Source organism: Tachyglossus aculeatus, chromosome 3, assembly GCF_015852505.1.
Source record: "Tachyglossus aculeatus isolate mTacAcu1 chromosome 3, mTacAcu1.pri, whole genome shotgun sequence".
Lineage (NCBI taxonomy): Eukaryota > Metazoa > Chordata > Mammalia > Monotremata > Tachyglossidae > Tachyglossus > Tachyglossus aculeatus.
Window position 1 is genome coordinate 78,758,188 of NC_052068.1, and position 12,859 is coordinate 78,771,046.

The 12,859-nt window shown below is 43.0% G+C and overlaps 1 protein-coding gene across 1 annotated transcript in view; it reads left to right on the forward strand.

The window, feature by feature from the left end:
- The window catches only part of ALPK2 (alpha kinase 2), a 136,094-nt gene that overhangs the window by 75,600 nt on the left and 47,635 nt on the right, over window positions 1–12,859 (forward strand). Inside the window, exons 5-6 of the mRNA XM_038743298.1 lie at window positions 1,607–4,907; window positions 8,539–8,686. Coding sequence (XP_038599226.1) covers window positions 1,607–4,907; window positions 8,539–8,686 — 3,449 coding nt within the window. The remainder of the gene's footprint in view (window positions 1–1,606; window positions 4,908–8,538; window positions 8,687–12,859) is intronic.

Consider the following 12,859-nt stretch of genomic DNA (forward strand, 5'->3'; position numbering starts at 1 on the left):
CCACTGTTGCCAACTTGTACTTCCCAAGCGCTTACTACAGTGCTCTGCACACAGTAAGTGCTCAATAAATATGACTGATTGGTTGATTGATTGATCCCCTATTCAGGACTAGTAGCAGAGTGCCAGTTTCCATTTTGATCATGGGGATTTGAAAGGGTTAAGGACTAGGAGGAAACAGGCTACGAAGAGCAAAAAGACCAGAAAACCACCACTGGGGGTCTTTTCAGCCCTGACTGAAAGCTCCTGAGTCTTGTCAGGTTCCTAGAATGAGCAACCCTGGCAATCCAGCTCAAGCAGCTGTTGCCCCAAACGCCTCCTGGGCCATTGATGTTCATCAGAAGCTCTCCCTCAGAAGGGGTGGGAAGGAAAGTTGAATGGGCAGAGTAAGGACCTATCCATGTTTATTAGTACCTTCAACAGTCCTTCCCCAATTAAGCTCTCTTTTCCCCACCTCGTGATATCTTCTATCTATACACTTTGTTCTGTGACCTTTGGACATTTGACATTCACCCCACCCCCGACCCCACAGTACTTAGGTACATATCTTTAAATTATGTATGATAAATTACTTATTTTTTCATAATAATGTTTGTCTCCCCCGCTAAACTGTAAGATCATTATGGGCAGGGAACACATCCACTAATTCTGTCATATTGTACTCTCCCACACGCTTAGAACAGACCACATAGTAAGCGCTCAATAAATATTACTGATTGACTGATTGACTGAACCAATCCTTTTCCATTAAAAACATCCTCCAACCAGCTTGCCCTCCCTTTCCCTTAGTAGCAAATACTACAGGAGTTTGATTAAAGGATTTGTTCAAATTCCCCTTGGTGGGTTCAGTGTTACCACTAGTGATAGTGGTTTATAGATTACTCAGGCCTCCTACTTCTCCCACCCCATACTCCCTTAACATCCATTTCCCTGTCTGTTATCACAGAGATTGTGTACTGGAAGAGAAGAGTAAAATAAGTCAGTGTTTTTCCTTGAAAGGGGCTCAAAGTGATGTTGAAGGTCAGGGTTGGGGCTGTCCACCAGAGTTGAAACTACTACTAGCCAAAGAGGTTTTTGTATTATCTGTAGATTTCCATGATCTGAGCTATTCCCATTTCCCCACTCTCTTGAAAATCAAGCCTCTGTGTAGCTGGTTATCAGAGGAGCAGCATGGCTTACTGGATAGAGCACAAGCCTGGGCATCAGAAGGACCTGGGTCCTAGTCCTGGTTCTGCAACTTGTCTGCTGTGTGACCTTGGACAAGTCACTTAACTTCTCTGTGCCTCAGTTACCTCATTTGTAAAATGGGGATTACAACTGTGAGCACCATGTGGGACATGGACTGTTTCCAACCTGATTACCTTGTATCTACCCCAGCACTTAGTAGAGTGTCTGGCACATAGCATTCTAGACTGTGAGCCCACTGTTAGGTAGGGACCGTCTCTATATATTGCCAACTTGTACTTCCCAAGCGCTTAGTACAGTGCTCTGCACCCAGTAAGTGCTCAATAAATACGATTGATTGAACAAACACCATAAAAAATACTTGTTGTTGGATACTTCCAATGAAAAGTTTGCTAATGCATGTGTATTTTCCTCATTTTCCAAGGTTCAGGGAGAAGAAACAAATGTGAAAGGCAAAAGTTTGAACCTGTCACAAGCTTCTCCGGAACCGGAAAGAGACCCAGAGTTCCCACAGGTAGCCTGCCCATCAAATGAGATCATCCCAAGCCCCCTCCTCACATTAGAAAGGACCACAGATGGGAATGGTTCACCTGAAAAAAATGTGATGTTGGAAAGCTGGACACTGGGCCTCCAGTCAGCTCCAGGAGGAGACCACAGGGGCGATAATGAGTGGCCTGGAGGATTCTGGGAAAACAGGCCAAGTAAGAACGTCACCCACGAGACCGGGAATGAAATTGGGACTGACCAGGAGCAGTTAACTTGTTTCCAGCAGAGCACCGCAGCTGATCCCAGTAATCAAGAAGAACCCCATGCCGCTTTGACCGCCTCGGTAGTTCTGAAGGCTCCTGAAGATCAGGGCAATAGGCCATGGGAGACAGAAGGCACATTGGTTAATGGGGCTTCTGAAGGAGGTAACCAAGGGACAAGCTGTGATACCTCAGGTCCCTCCCCTGGAACTTCAGGGGATAAATATTTGCCTTGGGATGTTTGTCCAATGGACTCAGAGCTAGCAGAAGGTCAAGATGAAGCCTCTGATTTATGCCCCCTCAGTCATGAGACATCACAACATGAGATATCACTACCTCTTTTTAAAGTCAACGTTGCCGAACCTCCTCACCCCAAGCAGGAAAATGGCAAAGTTGAAATCTCAGAAATGGCCCATTCAGGCTGCAGTCCCCCAACACCAAATGATTTAGTGGAGGGCTGTGAGAGTGCTGTGCAAGAAAATGAAGCACAGTGTGATAACACCAAATTAGCCCAGGTGCTAACAGCAGACCCCACCAGGGACAACGACTGCAACCTGATAAGTTCAGATGAAGCAGGGACTCTTGTTGAAAACAATTTTCTTTCCCAGTATGAGGAAACAGGAGAACAGTGTTCTGGCCATGAAAATAAAACAGAAGCCCCATCTATTCATAGTCTGACTAGGGAAAACTTTAAACCAAAGTCCAGCAAAACATTTTTTACTGACAATATCAAATGTCTTCACATCCCCATTGAAGGGAAGGAAACCCAGGCTATTAATACAGCTATTAAAGGCCGACAAGTCAAATACCTTGCTGTCTCAATTGCTCAAAACAATCACTCCTACCATACCCAGGAAAGCTTATCTGACATGCCAGCTGACAATGTTGTTCAGCTACCTTACAGTGAACAGTGTGTTCAGTTGATAAATGATTCCATAACTAATTCTACAAAACAGCTGCCTACTAAAGAGCTCCACATTATAGAGAACAATCGGGCACCAGATCATCCATGTCTTCCTAATCTGCTAGAAGGAGAGGATTTAGGGAGTAATTCCCTGGATGAAATTGCTGACCAATTTACAAGTGAAAAATATGCACTCCACCAAGCAGTCAATAAAAACCCTGAAGAGAACCACCAGGCAGATGGGAAGGAATCAGAGGGAGATAAATGCCAACAGGGCACTCCTTCAGAAGATTTGCGTCCTAAATCTGCAGCACCGGAGAGCGATTCCTCAGGGCAATTACATCTTTTAATTGTGAACGCTGGCCTCAAAGGTGAGGCAGAAACTGGGAAACACAGAGGTCCAGATGCTAAAGCAGAAGGAGCAGAGATGACGCCTACTTTTCCATCTTCATCAGCGTATCCATTAGGTGAGCCCAAAGGAAGTGAAATGGACAAGGAAAAAGGAAAATCTGAGTTGGGCAACAAGGAGGCTGTAACATTAAAAGTGTCTGTTTCAGAACAAACACCATCAACAGAACTGTTGCATTCTGAGATTCAAGAATCTGAAACAAAGCCTGGTACTTCTGACAAGCCCTGTGAGATTTCAGAAGAATGGAATGATGACAACAGAGTGCCTGAACCAGGTCCATGTGAAAATTTAACATCACTTAGCTGTTTTCAGCTCTCAGAGGAGTCAGCTACTATTGATAATAGAAAAAAACTGAAAGTCCAAAGTAATGGAGATCAGTGTATCATTTGTTCCCACAATTTGAGGCAACTTGGAATCCTAGGATCATCTGTAGATCCTGATGATGAAAAAAAAGAATGTGTTACCCATCCCGCAATAAAAGAGGATTTGAATATGGGTGCAGAAGATGTTGGGGAGAAAGGTGATAGCAGGATAGAACCACAACATGAAGGATTTTGTCAGAAGGCATTCACCTCTTTTCTGAACTACTCAGAATTCCTAGGGTCTTCCGTTGATCCCATAAAAGAATCAAACGGAGGTGCAGAGGTAATGGAAATTTCAAGTGCAGAAAAACCAGCACAGGCTGAAACCACACCAGGTGTGAAAGAGGAAAATTGGAGCAGGAACTTGGAAGTCAAGGATGTATTTTCACATGTACAATGTCATCAGATTGAAGAACCCAGTGGGGAAGGAATTTCACATCCAAGCAATATAGATCAAAGTAAAGATGGCATGAAGAAGGCTGCAGATGAGTCTGATTTTATGGTCACTGAGCCGGAAACCCTAGAGAATGAGAGTGCGGAACATATTTCACCGAATTGGACTCCATCTGGCAGTCTTGCTCACAGACCCCATGAAGAAGACACCAACAATTTACTAACACAAAGTCAAGAAGCCTCTGAGAAGAGAATAGATGGACTCAAACACAGAGGATGTGTTTGTATCAACTCAAATGAACCTGTAAATTTTGAAAATGAGTATGCAGTGTCTTTTCCAGCTCCTTTACTTACCTCCAGTGGTCCCACTGAACCCCCTAGAAATTCATCAATTGAAGAAACTGACACAAATTCTGCAACAGGTGATCAAACTGAAGAACACCCAATTGACAAGGAAAAAAATATAAATTCATCAGACTCTGCAAAAGATGCTTCAGTATTGATTTCCGTGGAATGTGTCTCCTATAATAACCTCATCTGCCGAGGCCAACCTGCCCTCTACTTACATCAACAAGGCTTTGTAACAGAAACTTTTGAAAGGACAGGAAAGGCAGTGGCACCTTGTCCCCTGGTGCCTGAGTCCCGCAAATTCCCCAAGGCCCTGCCAAGGCTATCTGTGCCCCCAGAAATGAAGACCAAACAAGACACAAATAATGGGGAGCACTTACCGGAAGGGGTGAAGAAGAAAATTCTATCCAGGGTGGCAGCTCTGAAACTCCGCCTGGAAGAGAAGGCAAATGTTCAAAAAAACTTCACTGGCATTAGAAAGATCTCAAAAATGGAAACAGTGCTGAAACCCAATGAAGAGAAAAAAGACCCCAAAAAGGACCCTTGTAAAAAAGATGGCAAAGGTGAGGAAAATGATGATGTTCTTTAAACCTCCTTAGGCAAGGATGCCCAGTGTATGAGGGAGTTAGTTGCAGCCTAAAGGGACTTCCCAGGGAAATCTGCAGGATGAAGGGCAAAGACATAGGTGAAGCAGAGGGGGAAAGGCGGGGGAACCACAGACTGTGTGGGCCCGTGGTCCAGCACCTGAGGATGATGATTTCAATCAGAGGTTCTCTAGGCTTGACTAACCCAGCCAGAGGCCCCAACTCTTCATTTTGATTCTTGGAACTAAAAAGGGGCAGAGGTTTTAGGACAGATGGGGATCGGGAAGGGGTAGATTTCAAATAGCTCCAGTAGAAGACAGACACCACTTTGGTTCTCTTCTGTCCTGACTGGAAATTCTCAAGTCTTGACAGAGATCTGAGTTGGGCAAGGCTTTGGAGTCCAGCACAAAGAGCTGTGAGGATGATACATTTACCTTCATGGACTTGGCACGTATAAACCTGCAGGATGTTAGTATTTTGCAGAAGAGTGGACAACATTAAGATGATAATAATAATAATAACAATAATAATAATGACTGCAGATTTTGTTAAGCACTTACTATGTGCCAGGCACTGCACTAAGCGCTGGGGTAGACGCAAGCAAATCAGGATGGGCAAAGTCCCTGTCCTACATGGTGCTCATGATCTTAATCCCCATTTTAAAGATAAGGTAACTGAGGCACAGAGAACTTGAGTGACTGCCAAAAGGTCACACAGCAGACAATTCATGGAACTGGTATTAGAACTCATGGTCTTCTGACTTCTGGGCCCATGCTCTACCCACTAGGCAACACTGCTTCAATGGCATTCTACTTTCTAGCTTTCTTAAATGCAAATGTTAAGATATTCTGAAATAGAGCTGAGAATAAATAATTTACACATTAAGAGAAAATTATCAATCATTGGTGAGATTTTTGTTCATTTTGTCACTAAATGAATGGTACATAAAAAACCACATATTCCCCAAAAGGCGCCCATGTGAGTCCACAGGATTTTGATTTGAAAGCCAAGGAGGTTGGTACTTTTTGCTTCTCTCTGAGGTCCTGGCTTACAGCATCACTATTTGCTATTTTCAGCTCACTTATCTAGAGGTTTCCCAATCAATCTTTGTGTTTCCATCTATTGCATTAACACCTACAATGGAGGCTAGCCATCTATTCCCAGATAAGCTGTTGGTAGACAAAGTGATGACCATAGGAATTCTATCACTTTAAATGAGACCATTTTGCCCTCTGATTTTGAAACACCTATTTCTCTAATGTTATTTGCACAAATAAAACAAGAACTGCTGATCCTCTGGTTTTTGTCCATAATATAATACCACATAGGATGATAATTCTGTACCCAATATTATGTGCATTTATTTTCAAGTTGTCACTCACAGGGGTCCCAGATAATCACCCTAGATTAAAGACACTACTGACTGGGATAAGAAGCAGCATGGCTTAGTGGAAAGAGCACAGGCTTAAGAGTCAGAGGATGTGGGTACTAAGCCCGGCTCCACCACTTGTCTGCTGTGTGATCTTGGGCAAACCACTTAACTTCTCTGTGCATCTGTAAAATGGGCATTAAGACTGTAAGCCCCATGTGGTTCAACCTGATTACCTTGTCTCTACCCCAGTGCTTAGAACAGTGCTTGGCACATAGTAAGCACTTAAGAAATACCATTATTATTATTATTATTGTTGGGGAGCAGTGTGGCTCAGTGGAAAGAGCACAGGCTTTGGAGTCAGAGGTCATGGGTTCAAATCCTGGCTCCAGTAATTGCCAGCTGTGTGACTTTGAGTGAGTCACTTAACTTCTCTGTGCCTCAGTTACCTCATTTGTAAACTGGGGATTAAGACTGTGTGCCCCCTGTGGGACAACCTGATCACCTTGTAACATCCCCAGCGCTTAGAACAGTGCTTTGCACATAGTAAGCACTTAATAAATGCTATCATTATTATTCTTTAAAAAGGGGATATACAAAGGCTCCAGTGGACTATCCCTGGGCTTAACTATCTTCTATTATTTGCTATTTCTTATAGTGGACACCACTGCTCTGCTGATGTAACTGTTGTATATAATATCTTCTTTGTCCATCACAACATCTTTAATTTAGCAAAGATTTATGGAAATGGGAATTAGGAGAGAAAGGCTGAAAGAGCACCAAGCTCTGGAAAAGAAATCACTCGAGTTTTCGAGTGCACAACTGCAGTCTCTCCAGTGTATGCCAAGAGAGACAGAGAAACCGAGTATCTCAGAATGCAGAGTCAGGCCACAAATAATAAGCGGGACTCAGAAATGTAGGGGGGTGAGGGGAAAAAGGAGGAAAGTGACCCAAATTTGAAAGCAATGTGCCTGAAATATGGAAAACATCTGCTAAATTTTAATTTAACATTTTCAAAGCACTTATTTAAAACTGCTCTTTAAATATGTAGAAGAGGTAGATGGTTCTTATGCCATCTCCCTGCTTTTTGACCTACTAGATTGAAAAATCAATCATAACTGGTAGTTAGGGTGTAAACAGGCTCAGAGCTTTGTCTCTGCAAAGACTTAATTAAGTCAGAGAGCAGGTCTGATTGGGTTAGGTAGATGGAAATGTTACTCCCTCATTGTGGAATTGGCTGTACTAAGAAGCAGTATGGCATAGCTGATAGAGCACAGGCCTGGATGTCAGAAGGTCATGGATTCTAATCTCAGATCCACTACTTGTCTGCTGTGTAACCTTGGGCAAGTCACTTCACTTCTCTGTGCCTCAGTTACCTCATATGTAAAGTGGGGATTGAGAATATGAGCCCCACCTGGGACAGAGACTGTCCAACCCGATTTGCTTGTATCCACCCACCCCAGCACTCCGTACACTGACTGGCACAGAGTAGGCACTTAACAAATACCATAATTATTAATATTATTACTAATACTTTCCATTGGCACAACTTGCTGTGGAAACAAATTTCGTACTCCGAATGCCACTGTGTGAAACTGTTTCCCTTGGTTTCCTTTGAACCTAGCAACCTTAAGCATCGCTGGGTGACCCTTGTCCTAGATTTGTGCAATTTGAAGAACAACAATTCCATGGTCATCCTGTTTACCCTCTTCATGACTCTGCAGACTTTAATCTGGTCCCCTCTCAACCTGCCTTTGTCCAGACCAATGAGTTCTATTGCTTTCAGTCGATCCTCATGTGGACACTTTACCAGCCCCCCTCCCTGTTATCTCAATTGTCCTTAACTGTACCTTCTCCAGCTCTATTATGTCTTCCTTGAGCTCTGATGGCAATGTTCAAGCTATTTTTTCCTCACTAGCAGAATTTTTGTTTATATTTGCCTCAGTTTTGCTCCTCTAATCACCATTTTAGGCCAGGCATCTGAAACCATAATTCATTTTGTGATTCAGGTTCAGAAAGAAAGTTCTCATTTTGCCAGAATTGCCTGGATGATGGAGGAGCAAGCAGGTTTTATAATGTGCAATACTACAGATCTACAGAAAGAGGAAGACATTAACGTAAATTACAGATCCGGGAAATAGTAGAGCACAAGGATAGACATGTAAAGTGCTGTGGGGCTGGAATGAGTATCAAAATGATCACTCCCTTACTACTACTGAGCTGTGAATGTCTCATTTTAAGCCCCAGTGCTGCTGAAGAAGATCCAAGCTGAGATGTTTCCTGATCATTCTGGAAATATAAAATTGTGCTGCCAATTTGCAGAAATTCATGAAGAATCCACCATCTTGTGGACAAAAGATTCAAAACTGATAGCACGGGTACATAGAAGGTAAGATGCAGTCTCTGGACAAGCAATCGAATCAATTTGTTTCAACATTTTGGACATGTTTCTTTAAAAGTTTTCAGAAGAAAGGGTGTATTGGAGAAGTCACAACACAATCTAGGCTGGAACTTCTTGTGGATGGGGAATGTGTCTGTTGGTTGTTATAATGTACTCTCCCAAGTGCTTAGTACAGTGCTTTGCACATGATAAGCACTCAATAAATACGATTGAATGAATGAACAATGGGCACATGAATTTAGTAGCCCAGTTTGTACAAGGTAAAATGAGCATATTTTTTAAAAAGTCATCCAAGTCCTGTGTTTCCAAAGAACAAAAGCATTTCCTCTTTCTAACTCATATCATTGGTAGGAGGAAAGGTGGAGGGAGAAAGTTTAAAGGGAAGCTTCTGTTGGAAAGGAGGACTATATTTTACCCAACTTGTTTGGCCAATGCAGACTAGCCTCTTACTGATTGGAAATGTAACTCTTTGTGGGCAGCTTCTGAATGATTCAGGATTTAGACAAACTGACATTTCTAGAAATCTCTTTCAGCTCCCCTTTTCCTACATAGCAAAGTTTGAAATAAATTTCTTTTGGTCGTGTTTTATTCTGGATGTAATTTTTATTGCACTTAGTAGCCAGAAGGGAATCTTTTTCCAGTGAGTCAGTGGACACTGGCAGACAACAAGCTGATTTCTCAGTTTATGGCCACAACATTCTGAACCACATTAACTTCTCACTACTAAATGAATCAATCAATGACATTTATTGCACACCTGCTGAGTGCTAGCAAATATATTAAGCATTTAGGAGAGTACAACAATAGGAAGGTATACTTTACCTGCCTTAAAGGAGTTTACAGGATATAGGAAAAGATTATGTACAGGTAGTGAAAGTAAGAACAATTATAAAATACAAATCAGTGCAAACACATTAGGATGTAGAAGCTGAAACACTAAATGTACTGATGAATATATCAAATATTCATATATTCACATGAATTGAAGATAGGATTAAGTTCACAAGAACTCAGTGGTATTTATTAGGGGCTTACTTTTTTAATGGTATTTTTTAAGTGCTTACTCTGTGCCAGGCATTGTACTAATTGCTGGGGTAGGTACAAGATAGGTTGGACACAGTCCATGTATACTCTCCTAAGTGCTTAGTGCAGTGCCCTGCACACAGTAAGTGCTCAATAAATACTATTGATTGATTGATTGATAAGGGTAGAATGTAAGGTGCTTACAGGCAGGGAACCTTTCTTGTGCTTCTGTTACTCTTCCCTATTATTAGTAAAAAATTAATTTCAACCCTTATTCATTTCTACTCAGGGTTTCCTAGGAATTCTGAAGGTGCTCAGAGTCAGAAAGCCAGTGGCAACTCTGTTCTCCCCTCACTCCTCCATTTGCCAGGATGACTGGGAGTTGTTTTTCTGGTTCCTGGCATTAACACATATAGGGAGCTGTGTTTGTTCTGCCCAGGCAGGATGACAAATGGGAAGCCTGGGGCCAGAAAGAATTGTGAACCTAATTCAAACCTTTCTGGTGTCATCTCTCAAAGCAGCATACTTTAGAAGGGGTGTGGTGCCAGCATCTGCTGTCTATCCTCTGAGGCTATTTTTGGGAACTTGGGTTCAGTCCCGCTCCCTAATCCAATTCCTTAATAACGCTCTCATAATAATAATTATTATTGTCTCTATATGTTGCCAACTTGTACTTCCCAAGCGCTTGGTACAGTGCTCTACACACAGTAAGCGCTCAATAAATATGATTGATTGATTGTCGTATTTGTTAAGCACTTATGTGTCAGGCACTGTACTAAGCACTGGGGTAGATACAAGAAGCAGCGTGGCTCAGTGGAAAGAGCACAGGCTTTGGAGTCAGAGGTCATGGGTCATGGGTGACTCCACCACTTGTCAGCTGTGTGACTTTGGGCAAGTCACTTAACTTCTCTGTGCCTCAGTTACCTCATCTTTAAAATGGGGATGAAGACTGTGAGCCCCACGTGGGACAACCTGATCACCTTGTAACCTCCCCAGCGCTTAGACCAGTGCTTTGAACATAGTAAGCGCTTAATAAATGCCATCGTTAATTAATTAATTACAAGCAAAGCCGGATGGGCACAGTCCCTGTCCTACGTGGGACTCACATTCTTAATCCTCATTGTACAGATGAGGTAACTGAGGCACAGAGAGGTGCAGTGACTTGCCCAAGGTACAACAGCAGATATGTGGCAGAACCAAGTTTAGAACCCAGGTCCTCTGACTCTGAGGCCCATGCTCTTTCATTAGACCACATTGCTCCTTACTGTGTGCAGAGCACAGTATAGTAAGTAGACATGAGCCCTGCCCTTAGGGAGTTTAAGAAGTTGCCCTCTAATAGGGGAGACAGACTTTAAATACATTTCCAATAGAGGAAGCAATGAGTGCAGATATCTATGTAAGGGCTGTGAGGGTTGGGCGAATAAGTGCTTAGGAGGATTTGGGGATTATGTATTTGAGCAAAGGGTAAATTCTGATAATCCCTATAGTAAGAGCTATCATCTCCAGCCACAGCCTAGCAGAACTAATGTTTCAGAAGGAAAGCTCTTCCTTGCTTATGAGACAGTTCTTTATCTCCTCAGGTGCCTCAACCATCAGGCAGAGCAAAATGTCACATCTGAATGTGGTACAGGTAGTCTTCTGCCTTCCCTCCACTCTTATTATTACACTCATTAAGAGCTTACTATGTGCCAAGCACTGTTCTAAGCACTGGGGTAGATTCTAGCTCTCTTCCTCCCTTCAATGCCCTACTGAGAGCTCACCTCCTCCAGGAGGCCTTCCCAGACTGAGCCCCCCCTTTTCCTCCCCTCCTCCTTCTCCCCTCTCATCACCCCCCCGCCCTACTCTTTTCCCCTCCCCACATCACTTATATATTTTTCTACATATTTATTACTGTATTTATTTTATTTGTACATATTTACCATATTTTATTAATGATGTATATATAGCTATAATTCTATTTATTCTGATAGTATTGACACCTGTCTACTTGTTTTGTTTTGTTGTCTGTCTCCCCCTTCTATAATAGTAATAATATAATGGCATTTATAAAGTGCTTACTATGTGCAAAGCACTGTTCTAAGTGCTGGGGAGGTTACCCATGTGATCAGGTTGTCCCCCAGGGGGCTCGCAGTCTTAATCCCCATTTAACAGATGAGGTAAATGAGGTCCATAGAAGTTAAGTGACTTGCTCAAACTCACACAGCTGACAACTGGAGGAGCCAGGATTTGAACCCATGACCTCTGACTCCAAAGCCCGTGCTCTTTCCACTGAGCCATGCTGCTTCTAGACTGTAAGCCTGTTGTTTGGTAGGAACCATCTCTATATGTTGCCGATTTGTATTTCCCAAGCACTTATACAGTGCTCTGCACCCAGTAAGCACTCAATAAATATGATTGAAGGAATGAATACGAGTCATTCAGGTTGGGCACAGTCCCCGTTCCACATGGGGCTCACACTTTTAATCCTCATTTTACAAATGAGGTAACTGAGGTCCAGAGAACTTAAGTGATTTGCCCCAAGTCACACAGCAGACATGTGGTGGGGGTCAGGATTAGAACCCAGATCCCTCAGACTCCCAGGCCTGTGCTCTATCCAGTAAGCCACGCTCCTCCTGTCCACTCCTACAGATAATCAACAATCAATCAGTATTTACTGAGCACTTACTGTGTGCAGAGCACTGTACTAGGCGTTTGGGAGAGTACAGTACAACAGCTTTGGTAGACACATTCCCTGCCCACAGTGAGTTTACAGTCTAGAGGGGTAGATAGAGCCTAGAGGTAGGGGTAGAGAGAGAGGTGGCTCGCTAGACTGTAAAATCCTTGAAGACAGGGATTAAGTCTACCTACTATATTGTACTCTCCCAAGTACTTAGTTCAGTGCTCTGCACACAGTAAGTGCTCAATCACTTAGAGAAGCAGCATGTCTCAGTGAAAAGAGCAGGGGCTTTGGAGTCAGAGATCATGGGTTCAAATCCCAACTCCGCCACTTGTCAGCTGTGTGACTTTGGACAAGTCACTTAACTTCTCTGTGCCTCAGTTACCTCATCTGTAAAATGGGGATGAAGACCGTGAGCACCCCGTGGGACAACCTGATCACCTTGTAACCTCCCCAGTGCTTAGAACAGTGCTTTGCACTTA